Here is a 27,776-nt window from a genome sequence, read left to right as displayed (position 1 = left end):
GACCTACAGCGGTGAAAATACGAAGCAGATCCAAACATACGCTTTGTAATCCTTAGAATGAACAATGTGAATTAATCCCTCTTATCCTATAACAAGAAACTTATTTTTAACGACAAATGTTAATAATTAGTTGTTAAATTAGTTTTTCTTCTTTGTCCGAGTTTGAACCTAAGACCTCTAACTTCTTATCTCTCAACTCAAACCAGTTGACCTAACCAACTATTCAATCCGATAACAAGGAACTATACTCCCCTTCCTTACAAGTCACAAGACAAAAGTTATGGAACTAATGATAACCTTAAACGGGTGTGTGCCTCTAGCCCTCTACAAAACATTAGGAACATGAAACGTGCACAATTGTTTGACAGTCTCCGACATTTTAACCATGCAAAACTTTGCAATAGGAAAATTAAAGAATCAAATCTAATGCAACTTTGTTGCCTCTGCCGGATTTTATAGTACATTTCAAGTATAGCTTGGCTTGCAAATGATCCCTCAGCGTTTTATTTTTTCTAATTGTATTACCAGAACAGTGCTGAAGGGGAATAAAGACCAAAATTAGATATGACATCATTTTATTCGCCACGTATTCCATCCCCAAAACTGTGTAAAGTTCGATTCCCTAATTATTTTCTTTTTTCATTGAATCCTCAAACATAGCTCAAACAATTGTGAATGTGGAGTAACTGTGATATTAATAAAAAAAATATAACAATCTTCTTTTTGACAAAAAATATTAATGGAATTTTATAATGGTCTATAATTGAAAATAATCTATGATATAAATTAATCTTTTAAATTATTTAATTGTGATCAATGTAAAAAAAAAACAATTTCCCAGGTTTAAATTTCCCTCAAAACATTACTTTCCCTCAATAAAATTCACCTTAAAGTAGTTGAATTCCCTCAAAACATTGTATTCCCTCAAAACATTCCCTCAAACACACTCTTATATTAAATTGACAATTCATTCGACTATTATTACCGTTAGTTCATTCTAGTACGGGTGTTGGATATTCAAACGTGCGCCTTGTAAATTTCCCTTTTTCAAGGTTTTGTATACCCTTTGATCTCATTTAATTAGGTTGAAAACATATTAAAAGGAACAAAACTCTAGTTTTTTTCTACTAAAAAAAAAAAGAATACTGTAATTTTTTGTTTGGAAATACATATTATGTAATATGTTAATGGATATTACGAAAGGTATGAGCAAGCAAGAATAACAAATCGAAGAAGCATTTAATTGACATGTAATCCCATGACAGCATGGCTCGATGTTAATTTGTTCCATGCAAAAGTAATCATAAGTGAAATTAAAATACGTAACACGCTTGAACCATCAATCTATCAAAGCACCAAATCCCAACTGCTATAATGGGAATCTTAAAGGCTTAAGTAATTAAGAAGTTAAGTTCGGTTAAAATGATGTTTATAGGACTAACTGAAATTGAAATACAAGCTTCCATCATATCAACTAAAAGGAAAAAACTGTATTGTAACTGCAAATATTATTAACTCTCTAACGTTACAGGCTTGCACTCTGCATGAGAGTACAGCAAAATGCCCCACTTCTTCTTACATAAAAATATCCACTCAATCAGATTAAAACACTGTAAAAATCAATACAAGAAAATGAAAATTGACAGATATACTCCAGTTGAGGTCTACATGCTTAAGCAGAAAAATGCTGCTAAGTTAAAGAGACAATATAAGGTCTCATCAGAGATCATTATCAATAGCAAAATATGTTTATGAGCTTCTCCATAAAAATTATGAAAGAACAACACCAATCTTCTTGGCAAAGTCATCCCCATCTTCATCTTCCATATATTCTTGCTCTTGATTTTCGCCCTCAACTTGTTCATACTCATACTCCTCATCACCTTGCTCATATTCATAATCTCCTTCACCTTCATACTCCTGATCTTCGGCAGCTTCATCGTATATCATTCCTTCCTCGGACGATTGACCGTGAGTTACATCAGTATTCTCAACTCCATCAGCAGCCTGAATCTTGGACTCTTCTTCCTTGCTCTCTGACAATGTTCCATTTTCGGTAATTCCTTCATTCTTATTGTCATCATGTTTGCTACTGTTGGAGGAGCCTGCACCAGCTCCAACTCCTTTCTTCTCCTTCAGAATTTCACTAAGTGGTTTTGGACCTTCAAATGGTGCATCATCTTCATATTGTTGGTGATCCCTCAAGCTTTTCCTCTTTCCAAATGATTGTTGGTCATTATTCTCAGTGTTCCTCCCATACTTAAGTTCAGCAAGACTTTTTGGCGCAGAGAACCCACTTCGGTCCTCATTCGATCGACTGCTGAAATTTCTCCTCTCATCATCTGGCAACCTTCCTCTTAATCTATCCTGGATCCTTCCCTCATGAGGTGATTGCAGCCTTCCAGATGACAACCGGCCACTGATTCTTCCTCTGTCCAAGTCCCTCTCTAGGTGACTGCTGATTCTTCCTCTATCTAAGTCCCTCTCTAGGTGACCGTCACCACCGTTTGGTGGAAGATTTATTCTGCCTCGGAAACGATTATTGACGGATCTCTCATTTGAAGGTAACTGGTGTGAATCCTTCCGAGAAAATCGATGACTTTGCTCCTCATCATGAGCGACGACAGATTTTAGGCCATTTCCCTTCCTGCGCTTGGATAAACGATGTCGGAGATCTGAGACCTCAACACTGTCAGGACTGCGAGATCTGTGATGAGTCCTTCTTTCTATTTGGGCTGATCCCTTTCTAGGTTCCCAGCCATATGGCTCTTGCATGTGATCATATGAGTCATAACCTTGGGGCGCACGAAATCTATCTCGATCAATATCAGCAGCTAAACTATAATCAGCAGAATGTCCAACATCATATTCATTCAGAGAGTCTGGGCCTCTTTCATCTTGACCTCTTGTTTTACCAAATTCATCTTCCCCATGATAGTAATCAGAATTTCTAAGTTCGTCGGCTACAAGAACATCAAATCCAGGAGATGACTCTCTGAGAAACTCGTCATTATCCTTACCACTATGGAAACTGTGATCATCTGGCAAACGAGGCTGATGCACACGATTAGATCTGGCATTAGAACCATTGGTTGGCGGTGGAGAACTACTTGTCTTAAATCGCGAAGCCTCATTGTCAAACCCTGCAGGTGGTGGCGGTACATGCTTCCCCAACTTAAACATATTTTTCTGTGGAGCAGTCTCAAATTTTTGGAGAGGTTTAGCTTCAACACTTGCAACATTTGCTTGGGAAGTTTTCTTTTCTTGTGCATGTTTTTCAATGCCGCCAAAAGGTTTCTTAAAACTTGGATTCTCAGCTCCTTGGTTGGTCATCGTCATTGACCCCTGTGGAGCTATTTTACTACCATTGGTAGGGTTTGGTCCATGCAGGAAGGCACATCTGTCACCTTTTAAGCAAAACCCCTTTTGAAAGAAAATGCAAGGCACAGCTTGTTTACTAGCATTATAAGGTGGTGCATGGGTTGCAGATGTTGCCGCAATCTGTGGCGCGGGGACAGATGGTCCAGCAGTAGCAGCAGTTGCCGGTGGTGTTCCTAACAACCCGTCAAGAGGCTGCATGTAAAAACAAAATGCTGTTAGTAAAATCCATACAGACAAGTCAAAAGATAGGAGAAAATGGCAGATATTAGCTCATAACTCAATTAAAAAAAAGTACAGAAAACTGGTGCTGGTAAAGAAACTCACCGGATGACGGAATGAACACTTGGGATTCAAGCAGTTACCATTCAACCAATACCAACAATCTCTAGGATTGACTCTAGCATACTCACTATGGCGGTACTCACATTCGTTTCCCTGTTTCAATAAAGAAGAGAACAAATCAAAATGACGTCAGCAATGAAATCAAATGATGTATCAGCTTTCAATGACGAGATAACCTTATATTCTTAATAACAGATGCACATTATTGTTCAGCAAAAACTAATCATTGCCACATGATTCACACAGCCACAAAAATAAAAGCAGCATGGATTAGAATGAATCTATAAATAAAATAAAATAAAGTAGTTCTTTCGAGTAGAATTTTGAAATCTAGTTAACAAAAACAAGTTCCAGGATTACTCAAAAAAACACAACTGCTAACAAACACTATACAGGCTAACCTATAATCAAGACTCAAATACTCTGGCTACAAACTTTTTCACACTTTTTATTAATAATAGGACCCTGTTTGGATAGATAGCTTATTTGCAGCTTATCATGATAAACGCTGATGTGTAAAGCTTACATAAAGTATCCATGATACTGTAAACTTAATGAAAGGCCATCACTACACTATACACATGCTTTCAAAATTCCAAATGCTCAATAGACATCAGCTTAGACTTTTGTGGCTGAATTTATGCAATTGATCTAATCTAATTAAATAACAAAAATTATGGTCCTAACAATCTCAATTAGGGTTCAAGAGCCCCGTTCATCCTAATTCCCTTCACCCACTATGTTATAAATACAAAATGAAGGGTAAAAAAGAGAGGCAAAAAAAAAAAAAAAGTCAGGGAGATCCAATCAAATAACAAGATGATCAATTAATCAGGATACCAAGAAACGCAATCCATAAAAAATTCACAGATATCTAATTATCTACAATTCAACAATTTTAGGGAATTAAAAACACAAACTATAATCAAAGAAAACCAAACCCCAATAATCAAAATTGAATTTTTATTTCAAATCAATAATTAAAAGATAGAAAAACCAAAACTAATTCGAATCTGAAACCCTAAAAGATATAATTGATAAAGAAAAAAAGGGCTTTTTAGAAAAAGGTAGAAGAAGAAAAGAACCTTTTTGCATGTCAGGGGAGAAGCAAGAAAGTAGACACAATCGGTATTCCTTTTCAAGGCTTCATCTTGAGGAGAAGGTGTAGGTTGCTGAGTCTGAATCTGAAGTTGTGGCTGTTGGGCAACCATGGCGAACAACCCAACCCAGAAGAAGAGATCGATGGATCCAAATCTCAATCTGAGAAGAGGAGAAGAAGTAGAGGTAGAGAGAGAGCCGCCACAGAAATTGGGTAGAGAGAGAGAGAGAGAGTAGAGGAGAGAGAGAAACAGAGTTTTATTTGTTATAGAGAGGGGGAGAGAGAATAAGAGAATGCGATGATGATGGGCTTTGTGGTAAAACAAGTAAGCGTGGTTTAGTTTTATTTTTGTGATTTTTGTCGAAATTGTAAGATTTACATGATTCATGTCTGTGTTTGTGTGTTGTGTGTACTTTTTAATGGTTCGATTTGAATGAGAGAAGATCTTAACAAAATTTTGTTGGACACCTGTCCTATTTCTGTTGACTCACTTGTTATCATCATCTTCTCTCTCTAACGGTATAGTGAAACAAAATACAGCACCATAGGGCATAGGCTGCCTATGTTTAGGTTTTCCTTTTGGTTTTGTGTTTAGGTTTTACTACCTTAGTCACTTTTAATAAGATTTTTTTACCACAACAAACTCATCTGATTTTATTGTAATAATAACAATCAATTAAATATTAAATTAGATATAATTATAAACTTACTGATTAGATGTAATACTATCGCATTGGCTAACAAATGAGAGACATTGTTTGCTTGTTTTACAAGAAAATAAACTTAGTGATTAGATGTAACACCATCGCATTGAAACTTAATGACTAGATGCAATACTATCGCATTGGCTAACAAATGAGATACATTGTTTGCTTGTTTTAAAAGAAACTTACTCTAAATTTTAGAAAAAATTGCATAGAAGTTTTACGATGCAAAATAATGGTACTAAACTTGAAGTGAGAGTTAAGTATCCAAGATTTGTCATCCACAAATGACTTAGAGTCAAATTCAATAGACACAATAGTAATGTTCAACCCATCAGCCCAAATTATAACTTCTTTTAACCCCGTCCCCCCCGTCCCCCCTCTCTCTCGAAACTCTTAGTAGCACTACAATTAAGCACAGATAAATTCATCGTCATACATCAAAGCATCCTTGATCCTTGAAAATATTCATGTCCACGTTACATTTTAAGTATATAGAGATGGTTTTGTTAACCTCACTACTTCTGTTTTCTTGCACATCGGTATGATGCATGAGCATGCAACCACTGGCAGTCCTATGTCAACTGCACAAAAATCATAGGTCTTACTTTGCGGTTTTTCCACATTTTTACGTTTCGGTGCTGTCAAATACACTATAGCATAGTTATAAATTATCGGACATTATCAAGTGACATGACCTATATAATCTGGAACAAAACTGATGCAATACCATATGTCAACTCTACTAAGCCACTAACAAGATTCCAGAAACCTGATGCTAACCATATCTCTTGCTTTGTTGCATCTATAAACGTGTGTCAATCGTTCTCGTAAGAATCTTCATAGTGAATACAACAATTGAAACACTTCGCCACATTCTTGAACATGACATCATATCGGAAGATAGCCCCTTATTACACGTAAAAGGACCACAGTTTAACTTTTTTAGGTATTTTCAAATTTCAAAATTTCATTCGATCTAAAGTAACACGAAATTTTATGACTGAACACACATACACATTAGTGTGTTAACTCATACTTCACATGGCATATATGTGTACGTGAATTACAAATATATACATATAACTTTTTGAGTTTTTTTCTCAAATTTCGTCTACAATCAAATCATTTGACATTTTATCAGTTGGTTCGGTTTCGTCTTCTACTTCTATTGCATTAATTTCATCTACTGCATTTGTTACTTCTTTCTCTTTAGATTTTGCTTCCTCATAAGCTTTGTCTCCCACATGAAGCATGTCTCTCGCATTAAGAATTACATCTTACTTCATTTTTTTAGTTCCACTTTTCAAATTCAACAAATACCACATCTCTATTGATGGTAATATTCTTTAGAATTGAAATATGGAGTCTATAAGCTTTTGATTCTTCACTAATTTCAAGAAGTACACATTTAACACTTTTGTCATCCAACTTCTTTCCTTAATTGTTTGGTATGTGAACATGGTTTACGAGGAGTGTTAGAAACACCTTATTTTCAACATTCTCTCTAATGCTCGCTTTTTTATTGGGTAGGATCCACGTTGATTTTATCTAATAAATGAGTGTTTGAGAAAAGTGTTGAAAAAAGAGTGTTATTAGCACTCCTCCATGGCATATACACACAAAATTTTTAAAGAAGTGACCCTAGGGTTTTATACACTCCAAGCTTCTTCTCGGTTAATATATTTTACAACAGATGTAGGACTCCTATTTTGCATAGACAGTGACATATTTACTCCTTCAGGCCAAAAAAATTTAAGCTTTATTTGGGAGTTTGTAGGGGAGGGGAAGAAAATGTTTTGGGGGGACAAAAATATAGGGGAAAATTGAGATATCTTTTACATTTTTTTAAAGAGTATTTTTTTTAGAGAGTGATAAATTAATGTTTATGATTAATATATTTTTAATTTTAAAAATATTATAACAACATAAATTAAATTTTCAAAAATTCATATAAACCCTCCCAAAACCCTCCTCTAATACAATTTATTGGAGTGTTCCAAATATCTTTGATGTATCATTGTTGAAGATAGTGTCCTTAATTCTTCTATCAATTGCTTGAAAGAGGTAATTCTTGATCGTCAAATCCTTCGATTTAATTTGTCCCCTCATCCGGTCTTCAATGGCTCCTGTGTTGCACCTTCAGTTGGTGTGAAAACTTCAATTTCAATCAAGCTAATAATATTCTTTAGAACATTGACCAATGATCATCACATGTGAAAATCATTTATACAAGGAGTTCTTTAACTGAAAAGCTAAACACTAACAAAATTCTAAAAAGCCAAACTAACTAAGTTTGGGCCTGAGATACAAACACTAATGCTCACAAACAATATACAAAGGATTATATTAATCCCAACACTTGAAATTGATAACTTGTTATGCAGAAAATGTATGTATATTTAACATGTTGGGACGTACGAGAATGAGTCTCATTCGTTTTTCAAAGCAGAAACGGCAGCAAGATATTGCTTTATTTGAAAAATGTCCGGCTTGCTCTTCAACAGCACCAGCTACGCCCTCAGCAACGACCTCCTTAACTCGATTATTTCTATTGGCTTTTGCGGCCGCAGCTGCTTGCATTTTCTCAGCCTTGTGCCTTGTAGTAGCTGTTATTTCATTCTTCATATCATCATGTGACTTCCGTAGTCTTTCAATCTCTATCTGCAACGTGCCATTTTAAGATAGATTATTTTTATTGAATAGAATTTAGGGAAGAAGAAATTTTAATCTTCCGTGGTTTAATTTTAACAAACAAAAGAATGAACACACACCTCAATTTTTTTCATCTTTGCTTCTGCTTTTGCTATCTTACGATTTTCCCATTCTTGAATTTTCACCTCATCGCTCTTAAATTTGCCGCATAGCTTAAATCTGCTTCATATAATATGTCCCAGTTATTACAAGAATGACAACAAGGTTAAAGGAGCTAACAATCTTCTAGAACAACTCACGATAATTATACTAATATTTTTTTATATTGAGTTAACAATCTTGTAGAGATTAAGAAACAAAAAGATTAATTGATATCATGTAGTGATAACATTCATAATAATAATTAGTCTCTTATTTGGAATTTAGTTGGTAGAGATATGGGACATTTGATAGATTGTGACGCACGTTAACATGAAATTATCCACTTCTTCCTTGAATATGCGTGATTCTCGTCACTAATCTATTTGTTCCAAAAAAAAATATTAGCATTCGTAATGATTAGAGTAAACTTACGGCATATATTTGGCCTTAAAGACCAAAACCGATCCAAATCTCAATTTGAGAAGAAGCACCACAGAAAGAGTAAATGTTAATGTGATGAAAGTAAATTGATGGAAGTTGATGTAACAACGATGCTATGTGTATGGCACCACAACAATTCGCATGATACCTTTTGCCACGTTCATTTTGCATTGCTCACTTGTTTATTTTTTTAAACGAAAATAAAATAGAAACTATATTAAACAATTTTGTCGTCACTCAATGAGCAATGATATTTTTACTCGAAATTAACATCAAAATGATGGAGAACAACTTAGATAAATATATGGTTAATTATGTTAAATTGATATTGCTTAATGAATAGAACAATAGATCGTAATCATTGAACATCCACTCAATACATTTAACCGCAAATTTAAACATAATTATCCATAACTTGTGTATATTTGAACTCAAATAATTTAATAAATACTACTTTGTATCTCATAATAACTCACACTTATCCAAAAAGTAGTGCTAGTAACACTTTCTTTTGAACACATTCTCTAATACACGTTCTTAGTTTAAATCATTGTGGATTTACACATTGAAAATAGAACCCACACAAAGCACATCCACCATGTTTGACTTTGACAAGCAAGTTGGTGCTGAAGATATTATTAAACTTGTTTGATGTTCGTGTAATTGATCTAAATCATGTCTTGAAAGCATAAAATCATCTCTGTGGTTGTTTAAATCAAAGGGGTTTGGTTTTTATTACACTTTAAATCAGTGGTGTAATCAACCACTTGGGTCTATAGGTGTCATTGTTGTTTAACTTTAAATGTCACAGCACGTTTAGATGGTGCTTGAGCATTTATAGGCTTGCCTTAGTTGGCTTATGTTTAATTTTTTTGTGTACTATCCACTGTACTTTTTGTTTATTCCAGCACACCTTGTACTTTGAATAAATTGTTTGGCTTTTTCAAAAAATGAAACACTAGACTTCTACTTATGATTTTGTAGGAATAAATATCAAAGTAACAAAAACTGGACAAATAGCAACTCTTCTAACTGACAATTTCTTATGCAGAAAATATATCATTTTAGACCATGAAGAAAATACAAGAAGCATATTGAACATGCTTGGACGTAGGCAGCAAAAGGCAATGAACACCTATAGAAAAACAAAACATTAACAAGAAACAAGGAATGGCTCGCTTTAAGAGCACCAAGTGCAGCAAGAAAATGAAAAATACGAAGAAGGTACATGACCAGTTCTTCTGATATATTCTGCTTGCTCCTCGGTTTTAGCAGCTTGATTATTTTTATCGGCTTCTGCTGCTGCTCGCTTTTCCTCAGCCTTGTGCCTTGCAGCTGCTAATTTGTTCATCAGCTTATCATGTGACTTACTCCGTATTCTTTCAACCTCTACCTGAAACCAATGTATTATCGTTATTGTTGGCAATTTTTTTATGTTGAGGGAGGGGGATATTAGAATTATTTTCATGATACTAATAGGTGAATAACAGAATAATACGAGAAACTAAATAAACTCAAAGTAGTGTTTAAACTTTAACTATATAACCATATCCATATCGTATAAATTATTTGCTCTTGCCTTCTTAACATGTGTTAGCAAAATGCCACGCTAGAAACAACAAAATTAGTATTTAAGAAGACAATGCACACCTCAATTTTTCTCATCTTGGCTTCTGTTTTTGCTTTCTGATGATTTTCCCATGCCTGAATCTTCATCTCGTCGCGCCTAAATCTGCATAATTAACACCATATCCCTATTAGAAGAATGACAACAATAAGATTAAAGGAGTTAGGTAAGAAAGAATGGCAATCTTCTAGAGGTGTAGTATAATGATAATATTTTTATTTTCATCTATAATCGACATGGATCAAATAATTTGGTGCACTTAAGTGCTTCATTGCAGTTTAAAGCATTAAAACATTCTTATTTTGTAACTTCTCAGTATAGCTCCTATTTTATTTTATAAACCAAGGTATCTCCTGCGCGTAACTGCTCTTCAGATAGCTCAGATTCAACTGATAGTGAAAACATTCATGATTAGAGTAAACTTACCTGGCCATATATTTGGCCTTCTCAGCCTCCTCCCATGCTGCTGCGCGTGCTTCAACGACACTCTTAGCTTGTTGTTCAGCATTTTTTGTTTTAAGTGAAGTGGATGCATCCTTATCCTCTTCTTCTTTGCTAGCCCAGGCGGCAATGTTCATTTTACCTAGTTGTGTCCCAAGGACCATTATTTCTCGCCTGGTTTTCATTTGTAGCTCCTTTTCAGACAACTCGTTCTTGTTAAGATTCAGATTATCGTTACATGGATCGGTAAAAATTGAAGGGGCGGCTCTAGTGGGAGTAGAAGGCCTGGAAGAATTAGGGCTACGCATTGGTGTTGTTGCCCCTACTGGTGTACCTGTTCTTGATGGCTCTTGGCTAGCAATAGGTGTCATTTCTGTTCCCATATCTCTCATTGACACAGATCGAGCTGTTGATGGGGGAGGAACAAATGTTGCTGCAGTCTGGGCAGCAATAGATGAATTATGCTGGCTGAGACTAACCGCTGATATCAAATAGCCAAAAGAAAACAGCAGAACAAAGAATCAGTGAGTCAGTCACAAGTACTATAATTACTAAACTAAACTACTCCTTTTATTTAACTGCTTCAAATGCAAGTATTTCCATAGTTTTAGCAACTTCTAATCATAGATATCATTAGTTAATTTCACATCCATGTCTCCCAAGTCTCGAACTACTTTATTATATGACTGAAGACTTTCAAATCCAGTCAACAAAAAAGTGAGTAATTGTCCTAAGTAAATCTAATGTGCCCACTCAAATGACTTCACTGTTTGTTAGGCCTTAGAATGAAAGTTTTTTTAAAACATAATTTCTTAAGTTTTCATAAAAAAACAAGATTTGAGCAAAACTATGAAGAAATCAGCATAATTATGGTTAACCATTGGTGAATGTGCACGGAAAGTCTAATTCAAGAAGCCAAGGGTCTAAGACACACACTAGCAGAGTCCTTGGATGACGGATAATGGAGTAAATCACGAGGAATGATGCTAGATCAAAAATAACCGTAAAAAGGTCTCTATGCGAGACAGCGGAAGGTGCCAGATGTCTCTGGCAAGGCCGACATAGAAGTGGAAGGTATCGCTCTTATATCATATTAGGAATCAGACAAGGAAGAGGAAATCAAGGAGAAACTATACCTTTAGAGCTGGGAAATTGAGAGTAAAACTCATAGGGAATCATATTGAAAAGATGTGAAATGAAGGATACAAATGGATTATTTATAGAGACTAGCCTCCTAAGTAATTCCTAACTAACTAATTAATCCTATTATAATTGGGATCCTTTAGCACTTCCTATCAAAAAAATTGAATAGAGGTTGTTGATAAAATTAATAAAACTACCAACAGAAGATAAAAGACTGGAGACACCTTGGCATCTCAGTACCACACCTATAATTCTCAGACATTACGCTGGATAAAATTATATGCCAGCTTTTGGTACCGAAAAAGTGGGTATTCCTGCCATTCCATTTTTGGTTAAATGCTTAGCTACCTTTTTATTTAAGCTTTTTATTACACTCTGAGCATGTTTTAAAAATGACTTGAAAAAAAATGAATGGCGGTAAGTAGTAGAAGTGTAGAACCCATTCTTTCAGTACTACCGAAGGGCAATAAATTTTTCCTAGAAAAAGACATGCGTCACACACCTGGAAGTTAATATTTTTCATACCTAATTGTATCATTCATACAGGACTCGTCAAACTTGAGAATAAACAGCCCCAATTAAATAAATACAAACCTTAACATCCTTAAAATAATAACTTAAGAAAACCCCATACAAGAACCCCTTGGCCTCTAAATAAGTTACCAACTAAATTAACATAATCTACCAAAATTTTAATTAGTATCTTTAAGCTATGTCCTCTTCATTGCAGAGCCTACATCAACTGGACACATTAGAAATTATAAATAGACCAAACCAATTTCCATAAAAATAACAGGAAAATAATTTTTTTTTATATTTTGAAATTGGAAAAGATAGCATGTTCAAGTGATAACTCGGTAAAGTAGTCTAAACCAAAATCATAAGTTTACCATAAGCATCTGCAATTGCATAGGGGTCATCATCCCAATTCACAAACTTCTGTCCGCCACTTTCCATCTTCGTTTGATTGGCATCAATTTGTTTGGTATCCGGTTCATCTAAACCAATTTCTTTTTGATCTGGAACTTCAACGACAACCTTCATTGAAGCTTGCCGGCTTCCAAGACCACCAACCTTACGCGGTACTGCATGCCCACCTTGAACCTGGCTTTGTCCAGTCTTTGGCCTGTTTGATGTCGGACTTGCTATCCACTTCTGTGCATCGTCCCATTTAGATGGTGCTGGTTTTGAGAAAGGCCCCACGGGTACTCGTGGTGGGGCACGCTCAGCCTTTTGAAATTCAAACATTGATGGGGACATGATCATGCTATCATACCCACTATCATAATCTAAAGAAGGGTCTTCGAGGATTCTATTCCTTGAAGTCATTACTGCATTAGCCTTCGCCAAACGGTCACCACAATCTGCCTCTATGTTACAGGTTTGATCGGTAGAAGTTGAATATTCAGGAAGGACACTCACAACATCTACATATTTACAATGATCAGAACTGCTGCCACCTGCAACAGATGTGACTGTGTCAAACAGTGAGCTTACCAAAATCAAAATAGGAAACACCAGCCACTCTATTATGGTAAGTTAGTAACAGGCACATCCATAAATGACACTCCTTTCAATATCATATATTATGTAGGGCCAGTTTGGATTGACTGATTTGAGTTTATCTATTGGCATAAAAAACACTTGTGAGACTATTTGAAAGAGCTTATGAAAATAACTTATGATATGTCCATAAGTTGTTTTCAACTTATTTTCATAAGCTTCTTTAAAAAAAAAACTTATTTTCATAAGCTCTCTAGAACAGCTTATGAAAATAATGTATAACTTAAATGAAAATAATTTCATCTCATTTTATGTTTTGTTATAGAAATAGCTTATGTGATATACACTTATGCTATAAGCAGTTAATTAAGTTGTTTATCCAAACAAGATACAAATCTAAACAAATTTGAATTTAAAACTCTTCAAACAAGAGGCTCAACTAACAGTTAAAATATATGTCAGTGAAAAGAATATAGAATCAGTAGATCATAAGAAACAATGCAATTACACAATGATCATGGAGAAACCAACAAACTCTGACAAAACATACATTTAGAGAAACACAACATCTAAGATACACTATTTCTAAGCAGCATTATAAAAAATCACATGAAAAAACATACCAGATTCATCCATGTCTGAATCTCGAGATCTCGGAGTAAAATTAGAATCAAGCTCTTCCTCTTGTTTCCTCTTCTTCTCCACACCAAGAAGCATGCTCCTCAATTTTCCTGGTGAAAATCCACCACCACCCTACAAACACAAGTTCCAAATAAGACCAAAAAACAAAATCATAAAAGAATCCCAAAAAAGAAACAGATCAGAAAGAACTAAGAAGTGTTACACTTTGCAGCAAAGTCGAGAAAAGTAAACAACTTTAACATTGTTACATTGATATATCAGTTTCCAAATAGCATAGAAAGCTGGTAATAAAGAGTAAAATGTTAAAAACTTCAAATCAAGCAAAAAGGGGGTGTTGGAAGAAATGAGATAGATAGAAGTGAACCTGAGGCTTTTGAATCCTTTCATAATCCATTTTTGATAAATGGGTTGTCCTTGATGAAGTAAAAATGCAATCTTTACATAATGGGTTGTCCTTGATTTCTGAGTTGAAAGAAGCTGTAAGCAAGTTATGTGTGGGGTTGAAAAAAGAAGCTTTAAATTGCAATGGTGACAGTATTCTTTCTATGTTTCAACTTTCAATGAGCAGAGAGACTGAGAAAGAGAGAGGCAGCAATGGAGTTGTCTGTCATCTGTTTCTGTTGTACTGCCTTCTCTAAGTTCCCATCAGATGCTTTTGTGGTCCACTTCCACACTTCTATGATTATGATTTAATTGTAATTTTAATCCTTCTCACTAATTATTAGTATTTGTCTTGTCTGTGATGCAAAACTCTTCAAGTTTAGTTAGTTTAATATGATTAAACTCGAGTTTAACTAACCAACTAGTTTAATAGGGATTGAGATAAGTAGTTGATGAGTTTTATTAAAGGATCAATTAGTAAGGAGAATTCGAGTTTGAATCGTGAATAAAATAATTATTGGTAAGACATTACTTATCTTCAAACTTCAAATTACTAATATTTTACGAATCGGAGGGTTAAAAAAATTGAAGTGGAAGAGCTTAACTTTGATAATGATAACCCTAATTATATTGTCATGTGCTTGCATGTCACGTTAATAATTTATCAAACCAATTGTATATTTTTTTTTGTCAAGAATTTTATACTTTTTATCATAAGAAAAACAAAAACAATTTTATACGAGAAGACTAAAATATAAGACTTACATGAGCTCACATGCATAACTAAAGATTTTAGATTCAAATTTTGATGAAGGTGTTCAGCCTTCGCCATAAGGACGTTTCTACTTTCGACAATCTTGTGCTAAAAAAGAAAGAGAAATGATCTTGACCTTGGTTGTGGCCAATGATTGAACTCTAGGTCATTTAACACTTTGTTTGGTAGAAGAGAAATGTTGAAGAGAGAGATATCAAAGAGAGAAATAGTAGAGAAACTAGCATTTTCTCTTGTTTGGCACACACATGAAAGAGAGAAGAGACAAACTTGTGGTGGGGCCCACGTGTTTTTTCTTCTCTCCAAAACAGCAGAGAAAGGCGTGCGAAGTTGCTCATTTAGGATGTGTTTGGTTTGGAAGAGAAGTTGTGAAGAGAGAAAGAGGTGAGAGAGAGTACGAGAAGAGAGAAATATGAGAGAAATAGAGTATATTTGTAGTATTGTTTGGTATAAGAGAGATAGAAGAGAAATTAAAAAGAGAGAAGTTGAATGATTTTATGAGTTGACAAAAATATCCCTATCTAATAAATCTAATATTTGTACCCAATTTTTTTTAAAAACAAAGTCAAAAAGTTGTTTGTTATTGATTTTAATTTTTCTATTAAATTAATTACCCAAATTACCATCTAATTACGTATGTGTTTACGAGGGGAAAGATATTTGACATGTTTTATTAGCAGTTTATTCATTGTCACATAAATACTACAATATACTATTATTTTAATTTCATCAAAAAATGCATTTATGCGTAAAGAAAAATTGTACTATTATTTTGTGTCATTTTTTTTTTCCAATTCATACATTTTTTTTCTTTCTCAGAGACCCTTTCCATCTACGTACAGCATGCATGTAGACTACCAGTGGGCTTAATTAATTGGGTTTTTCTATCATGTACAAATTTGCACATGATAAGAAGTTTAAAGTAGTAACTTTGACTTGGAACTTGTGCATTTTATATTAACTATGTAGATTTTTAATAATTAATTGTTGGTTTTCAATGAAAAGTTATTATTTTTAGTTGCCTTAACATGTGCAATATTGCACATGTTAGACAATCCCTAATTATATTTACAAAAATTGGACAAAGGGTATACATGAAATACAACAAAATAGCAGCCATCCATCCCATTTCTTCCCACGAGCGAGAAGATTGCAAAAAGTTGTGGGACCACAATATTTGGATCTCTCTCTCCTATTTCTCTTCAACTTCTCTCTTTGCTAACTCTCTCTTCAGAATTTCTCTCCAACCAAACAAAGTGTTAAGTATTTATACTTTTTTGCCCTTTAACTTATGATGTAACTACGCCTATGTTGTTGTTATATCATCAAATGTGACTTTTTTTTTTCTTCATGGATTCATTTAATTAATATTAATAAACCATTAATTATTTTATTAATTAAATTATAATTAAGTAAAAATAAAATAAATTCAGTTTAATAATTGAGGCATTTCAATTAATTAATTGAATTAAAATAAAGGATATTTTTTTCAAGGACATTCTTGTACTTTCAAAAATAATCAACACTTCTCTCTTTTCTATTTCTCTTCTCTCTCACTTGTACCAAACAATACCTCAAATCTACCCTATTATATTTCTCACCTCTTTCTCTCTTCCCTTACTATCTCTCGCCTATTTCTCTCTTCTTATTTTCTTCTCTCAACCAAACACACATGTAGGTCATTGTAGTATTGTTTATACTTACATTTTTATTTTTTTAACTCAAGTAACCTTCTCGCATCTTAATATTTTATACTCACTCGGGCAATCTAACTTAATTGATTTAATAAATCAAGGAATGTTAACAACACTTTTTTTTAAACATTTTTTAACACTCGCTTTTTTATTTGATGGAATCATCATTGTACGTCCCACCACTTTATGTAAGTTTCATTTGCAAAATGTAAACCTACAATGATTTAAACTAGGTTTAAATGTGTCATTGGTCCCTGCACTTTCATCAGATTTTGGCATTGGTCCTAGCACTTTTTTTTTTTTTGCATTGGTCCCTGCACTTTGTAAAAATATTGGTATTGATCCCTCTGTTAACTTTCTGTTAAAAAAACACAAAACTAACAGAATGCCACGTGGCACCAAAACCAATATTTTTACAAAATGCAGGGATCAATACCAATATTTTTACAAAGTGCATGGACCAATTCCAACAGTTTTGTGTTTTTTTTAACAGAAAGATAACAGAGGGATCAATACTAATATTTTTACAAAGTGCAGGGACCAATTCCAAAAAAAAAAAAATGTAGGGACCAATGCCAAAATCTGATTAAAGTGCAGGGACTAAAGACATATTAAAACCTTTAAACTAATAAGAAAATGAGTGTTTAAAAGAGAGTGTTGTTATCACTACTCTAACAAATTAATCTAACTCAGTTTAAAAATAAAATATAAGAAAATTAAAAATAACAATTTTTAAAATGATATTATTAAATAAGATAAGTAGAGAGCATTTGGAAAATACAAATGTTGTAACGAATATTCGCAAATATATATATCATGTGGGAGTTATCACTTTTTTCTCTCTTCAAAACAGTGTGTAACGGACGTGTATCCTGTGATATCATTTTGTTAAACACTGCAATATTTTTAAAGTCATGCGTTACATTTTAATCCTTTAGTTAAAATCAGGCTCATTGGCATTGGCGAGAAAATGGGATAATTGATCAAACTTAAGTGATTAGTAGTACAAGCTCTGTTTTAAAATATAGCAATTATTGAATCAAAAATCAAGTGATCTCTATTGCACACATCTTTCTTAATAACGTTGCTCGGTTTATTTGTAGAATTTCAACTCTTCGTAAAATTATCAGTATAGGTAATAATTTTTTGTTTAAATTTATAAATAACAAAAAACGAACTTGGAACAAATTGTACCCTTAAACTATTAAAACAATATAAACACTAAATACATACTCAGATGACACTTAAAAATGAACAGAGGGAATATCAAACAAAAAATGGATATGCTATGGGTTATAAAAATAATAATAGACACATTGTATTGAGAGAAAAAAAAAATTAACTGTAGTACGAGAATGGACATCACTTAAAAAAGGATATCTTTATGTAACGAATAAGAATAACACTTTTGATGCATTCTTAATTTGATTCACAACACATTAATTTAAACGCGGAACAAGAAGAATGTCATCTAGTATGTGTTTGGTTAGGAGTTTGCGTGTTTGGTTTGGAGCTTGCACTCTTTGAACACATGTTTTTCTCTTTTAAAGTGATTTTGACCCTTTTATCTTGTTTGGGTTCATGTCTTTTAAAGTGATTCTCTCTTGCAAACTTCATTTTTTTAGAAACTGCAATTTAAAGCTTTTGCGGTGAAGCCAAAATCAATTCTTCAATTGTGGTTTGCTGACAAATACATGACTCTCTTTTTTTCTTTGTTACCATTACGGTGTATAAGTTATAACAACATTTAACTTTTTTTTAATTTCTCTGTACGTAAAATAAAAAGTGTGTTAGTAACACAAAAAAAAAAATGTGAGTATTTACTGTGATGAAATAAAAAGATAAAGTTAGTTTAAAGGTATTGATGTCCAATAGTGAACACGGAAAATGAAAACATTTTTTTTACTTCTAATTAAAAATTAAACATGTGAGAGATGAAAGCGTAGATTGTTGTACCATTGTGTTTAATTAAAAATAACCTCATACCAATAGTAAATAAAATTATTTATTGAATTAAACCATGTCTAAAACAAAAATTTGAATATTTAGATATAAATGTACAAAATATAATATTTGGATTGATAATCAATTGTGACCAATATTTACTTGTCAAAAAAAATAAATTGTGACCAATATTTTATAACAATTATTGTTTTATCTTAATGAAATGTCTAAACGATTCGTATGTAATAATTTGTATGGTTGTATGATTCTTTGATACATAAAGATCTATGAATTAAATTCATTTAAATTGTATGATTTTTTGACAAAATTTAAATTATGTGATAATACATACAATTCATAATTATTTTATGATCACGGAAATGAATTTATCGCATGGTTATGAATTTTTGTAATTTTTTACCAGAAAAATAAACATTTTATGATCATTCTTGTGGACAAAATTCCACGATATATATATATATATATATATATATATATATATATATATATATTGTTGCAGTTGTATGAGTTGTGAAATCTTAAATATTGCATGAGTTAAATGAATTAAATTAATTTCTAAAATGAATTTTTTGTATTAATTATTGAATTAACAACAATAACAAATATAATAAAAAAAAATAGTTTAATTTGCACACAACCTAAATCTACAAACGTTTTGCATGAGTCATCCAATCATATATATATATATATTTTTTTTGACAACAATCAAATCAACTCATTTCATCGATAACAAGATCATTAATACAAAAAGATAGGAAATCAAAAAATTGGAGACTAGCACAAGAAATGGCCGCCCTTGCAAGGGAATGAGCAACCATATTCATTTGTCGCCGAATAAACTTAACCACAAAGTTTGAATGAAGAGATAGCAACCGATTAATTTCTGTAATATGGATCCAAATTCAGAAATGTCTTCTTTATTCCGAAAAATAGCATCTGATAAAATCTTTTAATCAGTCTAAAAAATGACATTCTGAAATCCCAAACTAAAAACTCATTGGATGGCTCCAAGCAAAGCCATTGCTTCACCTTCTATCACCTGCAACATCGGTTCCCGCAATGCCGTATGAGCTCTAACAAAAACTCCCCTCTCATCACGAATACAAGCACCCAAAGAAGACATTCATTGGTGAGGATGAAAACCTGCATCAACATTGCACTTCAACCAACCCTCCAGAGGTTTCACCCACCTTTGAATAGGATTATGACTATGGTTGTCTGATGAGTTCTCACTGATACAATTTGCTAGCCTTCAATCATCCTATAGAGAATTAGCCATCATATTGACTTGAGAAGGTGTTGATCTCTTGTTATTTTAAATAATATTATTTCGATTGTACCAAAAACTCCATACGACCATAGCCAATTTACTCACCACTATACTATCCTCTTATGCACAAATATTCATGATAACACTGTGAGGAGATGAAGTAATAGTCATTCGTTTCTCAATCACATCCTTCAAACCAGCCACGTCCCAAACTTCTTTGTTGAACTGAAATCCAAACAGAAGATGGATTGTTTGTTCGACACTATTATCACAAACAGGGCAACTACTAGGACAGTCCACACCCCTCTCTTGCAACTTCTTTCGCATAGGCAAACAATCTCGACAAACTCTCCAAATAAGATTACGCACTTTTGGAGGCGATTTAATCCTCCAAATATGCTTCCACTCTCCTGGAACAAAATTCTTAGTGACATTCATAATCTTCTCCATACATAACCTATAGTCGGTTTTGACAGTGCAAACACTAGCTTTATCCTCCTTCCAAATGAGTGTATCATGTGTGACCACATCAAACACAGGGACCTACAAAATACTATCCACAATACAGGGAGGAAATATTCCACAAATAAGGTTCATATTTCATGAGCTATTGCCTTCATTCATCATATTACAAACATATATATCATGCACATCAATATTTTGAGGAGATGGCATCCAAGCTGAAGCATTATTTCTCAACCACAAATCTTGCATAACCCGTCACTAATCTTCCATTTGCAACCATGAACGAGAATAGATCGAGAAGACAAATAATAAGAAGAAATGATTGAATGTATACACGTTTTTTTTCCCATCTGTAATGCATATTAATTATACTTCACCCGTTCTTTTGCAATTGTCGTTTTAGAATATATACATCGAATTATAAAAGTGGATTGTTTTTTTTAAGAAGAAGTGGATTGTTGGAGCCTTTATTTTTTCTCTTATACTCTTATTTCAATCCAACAATAAATTCTCATCTCTTTACACATACTTTCTCTTATCAATAAATTTAATATGATATCTTTATCTCGTGACAAACAATTGTTAGTTACTCTCCATCTCTCCAACAAATTCCTATTTTTAATGTTTTATAAAACAGGAGACGTCGGTTCCGCTAGGCTAATTTTTGACAAACTTCTTACAAAAGTCAGAGATGTCTCTATTTGGATTGGATTCATGCATGGCTACATCGAGGCTCTCAGACATCGTGAAGTTTTACATCTATTTTATTTAAAGGTCATGTTAACTAGTGCCCCGAGAAAACTAAAAAAAGAAAGTTTTAACATGAAACTAACACATTTTATGCTTTTTAAAAATTGACGACACAAGTTCCAATGTAATACTTACTACATTTGACTCCTTAAAAGTGCCCCATGAACACTGGTTAACATTACCCTTTATTTAATGATACAAGGCGGTGTGTGTGACAAATTTGCACATATTATATAATTTGTTGTCAAATTTGATGTCAATTTTTTTGTTGTCAAAATACTACTTCTCAATATCTATATCTATATACAAGCAATACATATTTTGGTGTAATTTTTTCTTTCCAATTTTACTTAAACAAATTAGTTTATTTACAATTTAATCCATATTTATTTTGATTTTCACCATTTATTCAAATGACTTAAATACCTTTTTGGTCATTTATCTTTATTTTGGGGTTCATACTGGTCACTTATTAAAAAATTGACGCAGATAAATCCATTAAATTATTTAATTGGTATCACATTGGTCCTTTCCATGCAAATTCATGGTTTTGAAGTACGAGATACATGTAAATTTATGTGGATCCACTTTTTGCATTACCGTTCAATGATTTTAGAAAGTAAACCTATGACGAACCTCATAAATTTTACATGTTTGCTCAATAGAGTAAGAAGATTGGTTGCAATATCTAATTTGGAGCGAAAAATATGAAGATATATGGACTCCAATGAACCTTAATTCTGATTTGCAGGCGAATGAATAAAGTTGAAAGAATGAGATGCTAACTTGGATATCACATGTGTGGTAAATGATGTTAGCCTAGATGAAAAAGACTAAGGTGAAAACATATTTATTCATCATTTAAGGCAATAAAGAACCAATATAAAACTCAAAAAGACTAAGGTGAAAACATATTCATTCATCCTTACATTTTATTTCGAGTTTTTTTTCTTTCTTATTTCTTATTTTGAGTTTTATATTGGTGATTGGATGAAAATTGACGGCAGGACTAATTTTGCTAACGGAAATAAAATGTAAGAATTTTAAAAATATTTAATGAAATGTAGGGACTATTTATCAAAAGGACGTAAAATGCAAGGACCGAAAAGATATTTAACGCAGGATTATAAACACGATGAACAAAAAAGAAAACCCTTTCTTCAAAAAAAAAAAAAAAAACCCTAAACCCTAACAACATGCATTCATTGAATCACTCATTCAATCACAAGAATCAAACTTTGTAATGTGCCGCCATTACCAATTCCAATCTTCTCAATATGAAGAATCTAAATCCAATTGAATCTATTTTCATCAAATCATGTTGCATTTTGCGCGCAATCTCTTCCACATCACTGGTGTTCGAGTTCGAGTAAGCTCCTTCAATTCACAATTTCATCCAAACCCATTTTCCATTTCCTTCGCTCTATCAACCCCATCTTCTCAAAATTCGATTTTTAGATCACCAATGATTTTTTTCACTGATTTTCTTTGTGTTGTTAGACACCCTTTTAGCTCAAAATCTTTTATTAATGATAATGTTTCAGAGACAGTGCGTAGTTTCTTGCAGCGTGATGGTGGGTCCCAAATGCTAGATTCATCGCTTGCACCTATTTTGGTGTCTAAGGTTTTGGTGAATTTGAAAGGGGACCCAAAATCTGCATTGAAGTTCTTTTATAGTGCAGGGAATCAAGTTGGGTTTCGCCACACTACTGAATCTTATTGTATTCTTGTTCATATTTTGTTTTGTGGAATGTTTTATTTCGATGCGAAAAATGTTATTAAAGAGTGGATTTTGTTGAGGAGGGAAATTCCGGGCAGTGATTGGTTTGATATGTTGTGGTTGACTAGGAATGTGTGTCAGACGGGTTATGGGGTGTTTGATGCTTTGTTTGGTGTTTTGGTTGAGTTAGGGATGCTTGAAGAAGCTAGGCAGTGTTTTTGGAAGATGAACAAGTTCAGGGTTCTGCCGACAGTGCGGTCCTGTAATGAGCTTCTTCACAAGTTTTCAAAATCAGGTCAAGGGAAATTGTCCTTGAGTTTTTTCAATGAGATGGTCGTGGCTGGCCTTTCGCCCTCGGCTTTCACATATAATATAGTGATAGGTTATTTGAGCAAAGAAGGGGAGTTAGAAACTGCTAGGAGCTTGTTTGAACAGATGAAACAGACGGGCCTTAAGCCGGATGTAGTCACTTATAATTCTCTCATTGATGGGTATGGAAAGGTGGGATTGCTGGCCGAAGCGGTTTTTATTTTTGAGGAAATGAAAGTTGCAGGATGTCAACCAGATGTGATTACATACAATTCTTTAATCAATTGTTTCTGTAAATTTGAAGGAATTCCTCACGCTTTTTGTTATCTGCGTGAGATGAAGGAAAGAGGGTTGAAGCCAAATGTTGTGACCTATAGTACAATGGTAGACGCATTTTGCAAGGCTGGCATGATGCTGGAAGCGTTCAAATTTTTCATTGACATGATACGTGTTGGTCTTCAACCTAACGAGTTTACATATACGTCTCTGATCGATGCAAATTGTAAAATAGGCGATCTGGGCGAAGCATTCAAACTGGCAAATGAGATGTTGCAGGCTGGTCTTAACTTAAATATCGTTACCTATACTGCATTACTCGACGGCCTTTGTGAAGATGGTAGAATGAAAGAAGCAGAAGAACTATTCAGAGCATTGTTGGAAGCTGGAGTGGCTCTTAATCTGCAAATTTATACTTCCCTTATTCATGGATATATGAAGGCTAAGATGATGGAGAAAGCAATGGATATTTTAAAAGAAATGAACAAGAAAAACTTCAAACTAGATTCGCCACTGTATGGAACCAAAATATGGGGCCTTTGTAGCCAAAATAAAATAGAAGAATCCGAGGCAGTAATGCGTGAGATGAAGGATCATGGCTTGACTGCAAATAGTTATATATACACATCCCTTATGGATGCATATTTTAAGGTTGGAAAAATCACAGAGGCTGTTAATCTATTACAAGAGATGCAGAAATTTGGTATAGAGACAACGGCTGTAACCTATGGTGTACTGATTGATGGTTTATGCAAAAAAGGTTTAGTTCAACAGGCTGTCAGTTACTTTGACTGCATGACTAAAACTGGTTTGCAGCCGAATATTATTACTTTTACTGCTCTGATTGATGGCCTTTATAAAAATGATTGTGCTGAAGCAGCCAATAAACTGTTCAATGAGATGTTGGATAAGGGAATCAGGCCAGATAAGTTAGTTTATACTGCTTTGATTGATGGGAACCTGAAGCATGGTAGTCCTGAAGAAGCTTTGAGTTTGAAAAATAGAATGGTTGAATCGGGTATGGAACTTGATCTGCATGCTTATACTTCATTGGTCTGGGGTTTGTCGCAATGCGGTAAATTACAACAGGCCAAGTCATTTTTTTATGAGATGCTCATAAACGGCGTTGTTCCTGATCAGATTCTCTGTATTTGTCTTCTGAAAAAATATTATGAGCTAGGAGACACAAATGAAGCTCAGGAACTTCATAACGATATGACGAGGAGGGGCCTAGTTGCTGAGACAATGGACATAAAAATTCCCTCTATACACACTTGAGATGAAAAACCTGTTTTTATATACTTGGTTTGGTCTACTCTCATCTTTATGGCATAAAATTTGGATTCATTTGTTTTTTGCCAAAGTTGAGTAACCTAATTGAAATGAATTTGGTGCATCATTATATAATGGCAATTGCCTGTTCTAATTGATGCATTCTCATTCTCATTCTCAAGACGTTTGTTTTCTCTTGATGTATATCCTGCAGCTGCTAGGGTGTGCCTTTCAATATTCATGTTTCTCATGTGATCATCAAGACAACCCATAAAACGATGCCTCCCTGTTAACTGAAAGTCTTGACTTCCTTTAGTGAATGGGGATCAATGTGGCTGTTATTGTAATTACAAAGCTCATAATGATAGGTATAACTACTGGATACTGTTCTTGTATATACACAGATTTCTCTTTTTTCCTTAGTCATATATCTGATGCAATTTGTCTTATAGTCTTTTTCCTTTTGTTACAGCATGTTTACTTCTTTACCCGTATTACATAATTCCGCAAGCTTAATGTCCCTACCCAAGGACTGATTTGACATACAGCCATAGTGGATGCGCTTTTTACTACTTGTACATATTAGACATACAAGGTATATGATACTTTCGTGCTATTTAATTAATTTTAATATTGTCAACACATACAACTTTAGCAGTGATCTCAAGTCTCTATTAGACATAGGCCTTATACAGTAACTTTCTCTACTTAGGATGATTCAACATTTGATAGAAAGGAAGCTTATTGGTGGCTAATCAACACAGATCCGTATTTTTGGGCCATTAGGGTAACCTGAGGAGGAAAAGCTATCATAGGCAGTGATGTCATTGAAAAGGAGTGCTCTGAAGTTGTGGTTTTCTCGGAAAGCGAGCAAAATGCGACTCTTCCATGCAATCTTCATTCAAGTAGCTAAGGTGGAGTTTCAAGAGAATTTGTATTACATGATGACGACGATTACTTGTCAAGTTTTAATATATTAAACAGTGGGAGTCCATTGGAACCTTATTCCCATCAATGACAAAGCAGTTCACTTTGAGGACAAGGTGAAACTATTTTGAAGGCTGGGAGCATTGAGAGGGTTGCAGTTGAAGGAGATATTAGTTAGTTAGGCTTAGTTACAGATGGGTTTATGTTGTATATAAAATAATCAGGAGTGAAAGGGAAAATGTCTTGTCATTTGAGAGGATTAAGGACATAGATAGGTGCAGACCCCGGAAGCAGTGTTTAATCTTTGCAATTAGGGTTTATCCACATTTTTTTTCTAATAAAATACCCTTTCCTATCACACATCATTTTGTGCTTCTCTCTATACATTTCACAATGTCATAATCACTAGTACTATGTAAAAAAATTTAGTTGGTTCATAAAGTTTTGAAGTAATTGTGATTTTGGCAATTGTCTGCATCGTCATTTATTCATAATATATATTGTTGTGGTGCTTGTTTATGTTTTGTTTTAAAGAATGTGGGATTTTTACCTTTTCATGGGGGAGGGTGGGGGGAAGCAGGACCGGGACATATGCAATTCTTGGTCCTTGTTTCACTGAAATTATTACAATGTCCCCCTATTATGTTTTAGGTTTTCTAGAGCTGTATGTCGTAGCTAATCCATTTGGAACCCGCTGTTACCTTGAAGTTAATGAGGAGTGTGTTTCTGTCATTGATTTTGCTTTTCTATGCACTGCACTGCATGTATGACATTTTTTTAAGTTGCTATGAGTTGCATGCAATTTTACTCTGTTCTGTAGTTAGTAGAACATTATGAATTTTTTATAAAGTAGCAATCATCACGATTCGCTGTAAATTATATGAAATGTAAAGTCGCCATGTGCAGTTGAGTAGATTTTTGTTAGCTGAAATAAGTTGTGCCCATAAAAACTCCATATTCAATCTCTATCTACACTTTTCCAGATAGTTACAACCATTTCCAAGTGCATGACGTTTCAATGAAACCCAAAACGAAATTGGACCACATGAAATTAATGAGGTGGAATCCAAAGGAAAAAGTAGCAGAAAGTGAACAATCATAATGATGTCATGAAGAACAGATCAGTTCATGAGGGGTTTGTTTATATGTGTGTAAATATCAGAACAATTCTGATCCATTTATTCTTTTTCTATCAATCACTCACCAAATCTCTTGTTTCTCTTTCCTTTTATATCTCTTTCTTACTTGTACCTCTCACACTCTAATTAAGTGGTGGCAAGTAATGAAGGAGATAGCAAGAATGAAGATAGGAGGTTAACTTAAATTATGGCGGTGGTGGTAGCAACCATACAATGACAAGAGTATGGGTATGATAAAGAAAAACAACACTAATTCCAAAAAGAGGCAAACAACACTGTGATATGATAATAACGATAGTTCAGTGTGGTAATGGTGGGGTATATTAAGCAAAAATCAATTTTTTAATGAATGAACCAATCTTTAGTCTTGACCTATATTCCCTCCGGTCAATAACATAGACTAAATACATCATTTAATAAATGAACCTAAAAAATTAATTTTTGCTTATAATAGTGACCGGAGGAAGTATTATTTGAATTGTTTATGTTTATTGCATCAAACATTCGGTCATCTAGTCACTAAGCTTTTCATGGTGACTATAATTCTACGAAGACTAGCATTTTCAGCTGTCTACATAATCGCAACCATTTAAAATCCACGAAACAGAGAATGGTTCGGTCAACAGAAAAAAAAAAAAAAAATGGATCAGGAAAAAATGCGCACACAAAAAAGAAACAATAAGGATATTTTATCCATGTTAAAGTTTTGACAAGATG

The 27,776-nt window shown here is 33.8% G+C and overlaps 3 protein-coding genes across 6 annotated transcripts; 1 reads left to right on the top strand and 2 right to left on the bottom strand.

Moving 5' to 3' along the window:
• Positions 1-1,468: 1,468 nt before the first annotated feature.
• Positions 1,469-5,202, bottom strand: LOC120577334 (zinc finger CCCH domain-containing protein 17). Its single transcript, XM_039828515.1, has 3 exons — positions 4,809-5,202; positions 3,706-3,816; positions 1,469-3,573 (listed from the first exon to the last, which is right to left on the bottom strand). The coding sequence occupies exons 1-3, from the start codon at positions 4,932-4,934 to the stop codon at positions 1,771-1,773; spliced, it is 2,040 nt and encodes a 679-aa protein (XP_039684449.1). The 5' UTR covers positions 4,935-5,202; the 3' UTR covers positions 1,469-1,770.
• Positions 5,203-9,772: 4,570 nt separating this feature from the next.
• Positions 9,773-14,788, bottom strand: LOC120577661 (uncharacterized). 2 transcript variants are annotated; one of them, XM_039829420.1, is made up of 7 exons: positions 14,484-14,788; positions 14,322-14,400; positions 14,101-14,230; positions 12,865-13,434; positions 10,817-11,312; positions 10,414-10,495; positions 9,773-10,156 (listed from the first exon to the last, which is right to left on the bottom strand). In XM_039829420.1, exons 3-7 carry the CDS (start codon positions 14,192-14,194, stop codon positions 9,944-9,946), a joined length of 1,455 nt encoding a protein of 484 aa, XP_039685354.1. In that variant the 5' UTR covers positions 14,195-14,230; positions 14,322-14,400; positions 14,484-14,788; the 3' UTR covers positions 9,773-9,943. The 2 variants fall into 2 exon arrangements, with proteins under 2 accessions (XP_039685354.1, XP_039685353.1); XM_039829419.1 differs by lacking the exon at positions 14,322-14,400.
• Positions 14,789-22,546: 7,758 nt separating this feature from the next.
• On the top strand, positions 22,547-26,388 carry LOC120577626 (putative pentatricopeptide repeat-containing protein At2g02150). 3 transcript variants are annotated; one of them, XM_039829325.1, is made up of 4 exons: positions 22,547-22,785; positions 22,961-25,361; positions 25,466-25,588; positions 25,706-26,388. In XM_039829325.1, the coding sequence occupies exon 2, from the start codon at positions 23,002-23,004 to the stop codon at positions 24,997-24,999; it is 1,998 nt and encodes a 665-aa protein (XP_039685259.1). In that variant the 5' UTR covers positions 22,547-22,785; positions 22,961-23,001; the 3' UTR covers positions 25,000-25,361; positions 25,466-25,588; positions 25,706-26,388. The 3 variants fall into 3 exon arrangements, with proteins under 3 accessions (XP_039685259.1, XP_039685258.1, XP_039685257.1); XM_039829324.1 differs by having other exon boundaries at positions 22,547-25,361; positions 25,780-26,388; XM_039829323.1 differs by having other exon boundaries at positions 22,547-25,361.
• Positions 26,389-27,776: the final 1,388 nt, after the last annotated feature.

The sequence above is a fragment of the Medicago truncatula genome, chromosome 8 (assembly GCF_003473485.1).
Source record: "Medicago truncatula cultivar Jemalong A17 chromosome 8, MtrunA17r5.0-ANR, whole genome shotgun sequence".
NCBI classification, from domain to species: domain Eukaryota; kingdom Viridiplantae; phylum Streptophyta; class Magnoliopsida; order Fabales; family Fabaceae; genus Medicago; species Medicago truncatula.
Note: the sequence above shows the minus strand (reverse complement) of the source record. Positions and strands in the feature narration are given on the sequence as shown.

Excerpts from the sequence above, each read along its gene's own strand:
- LOC120577334 (XM_039828515.1), bottom strand. The coding sequence starts at position 4,934 with ATGGTTGCCCAACAGCCACAACTTCAGATTCAGACTCAGCAACCTACA. Across the intron at positions 3,817-4,808 it reads CTCCCCTGACATGCAAAAAG|GGAAACGAATGTGAGTACCG; the intron begins GTTCTTTTCTTC and ends TTATTGAAACAG. Across the intron at positions 3,574-3,705 it reads AGTGTTCATTCCGTCATCCG|CCTCTTGACGGGTTGTTAGG; the intron begins GTGAGTTTCTTT and ends TTTTACATGCAG.
- LOC120577661 (XM_039829419.1), bottom strand. The coding sequence starts at position 14,513 with ATGGATTATGAAAGGATTCAAAAGCCTCAG. Across the intron at positions 11,313-12,864 it reads TGCAATTGCAGATGCTTATG|CGGTTAGTCTCAGCCAGCAT; the intron begins GTAAACTTATGA and ends ATTTGATATCAG. Across the intron at positions 10,496-10,816 it reads AAGGCCAAATATATGGCCAG|ATTTAGGCGCGACGAGATGA; the intron begins GTAAGTTTACTC and ends TTAATTATGCAG.
- LOC120577626 (XM_039829324.1), top strand. The coding sequence starts at position 22,735 with ATGTTGCATTTTGCGCGCAATCTCTTCCACATCACTGGTGTTCGAGTT.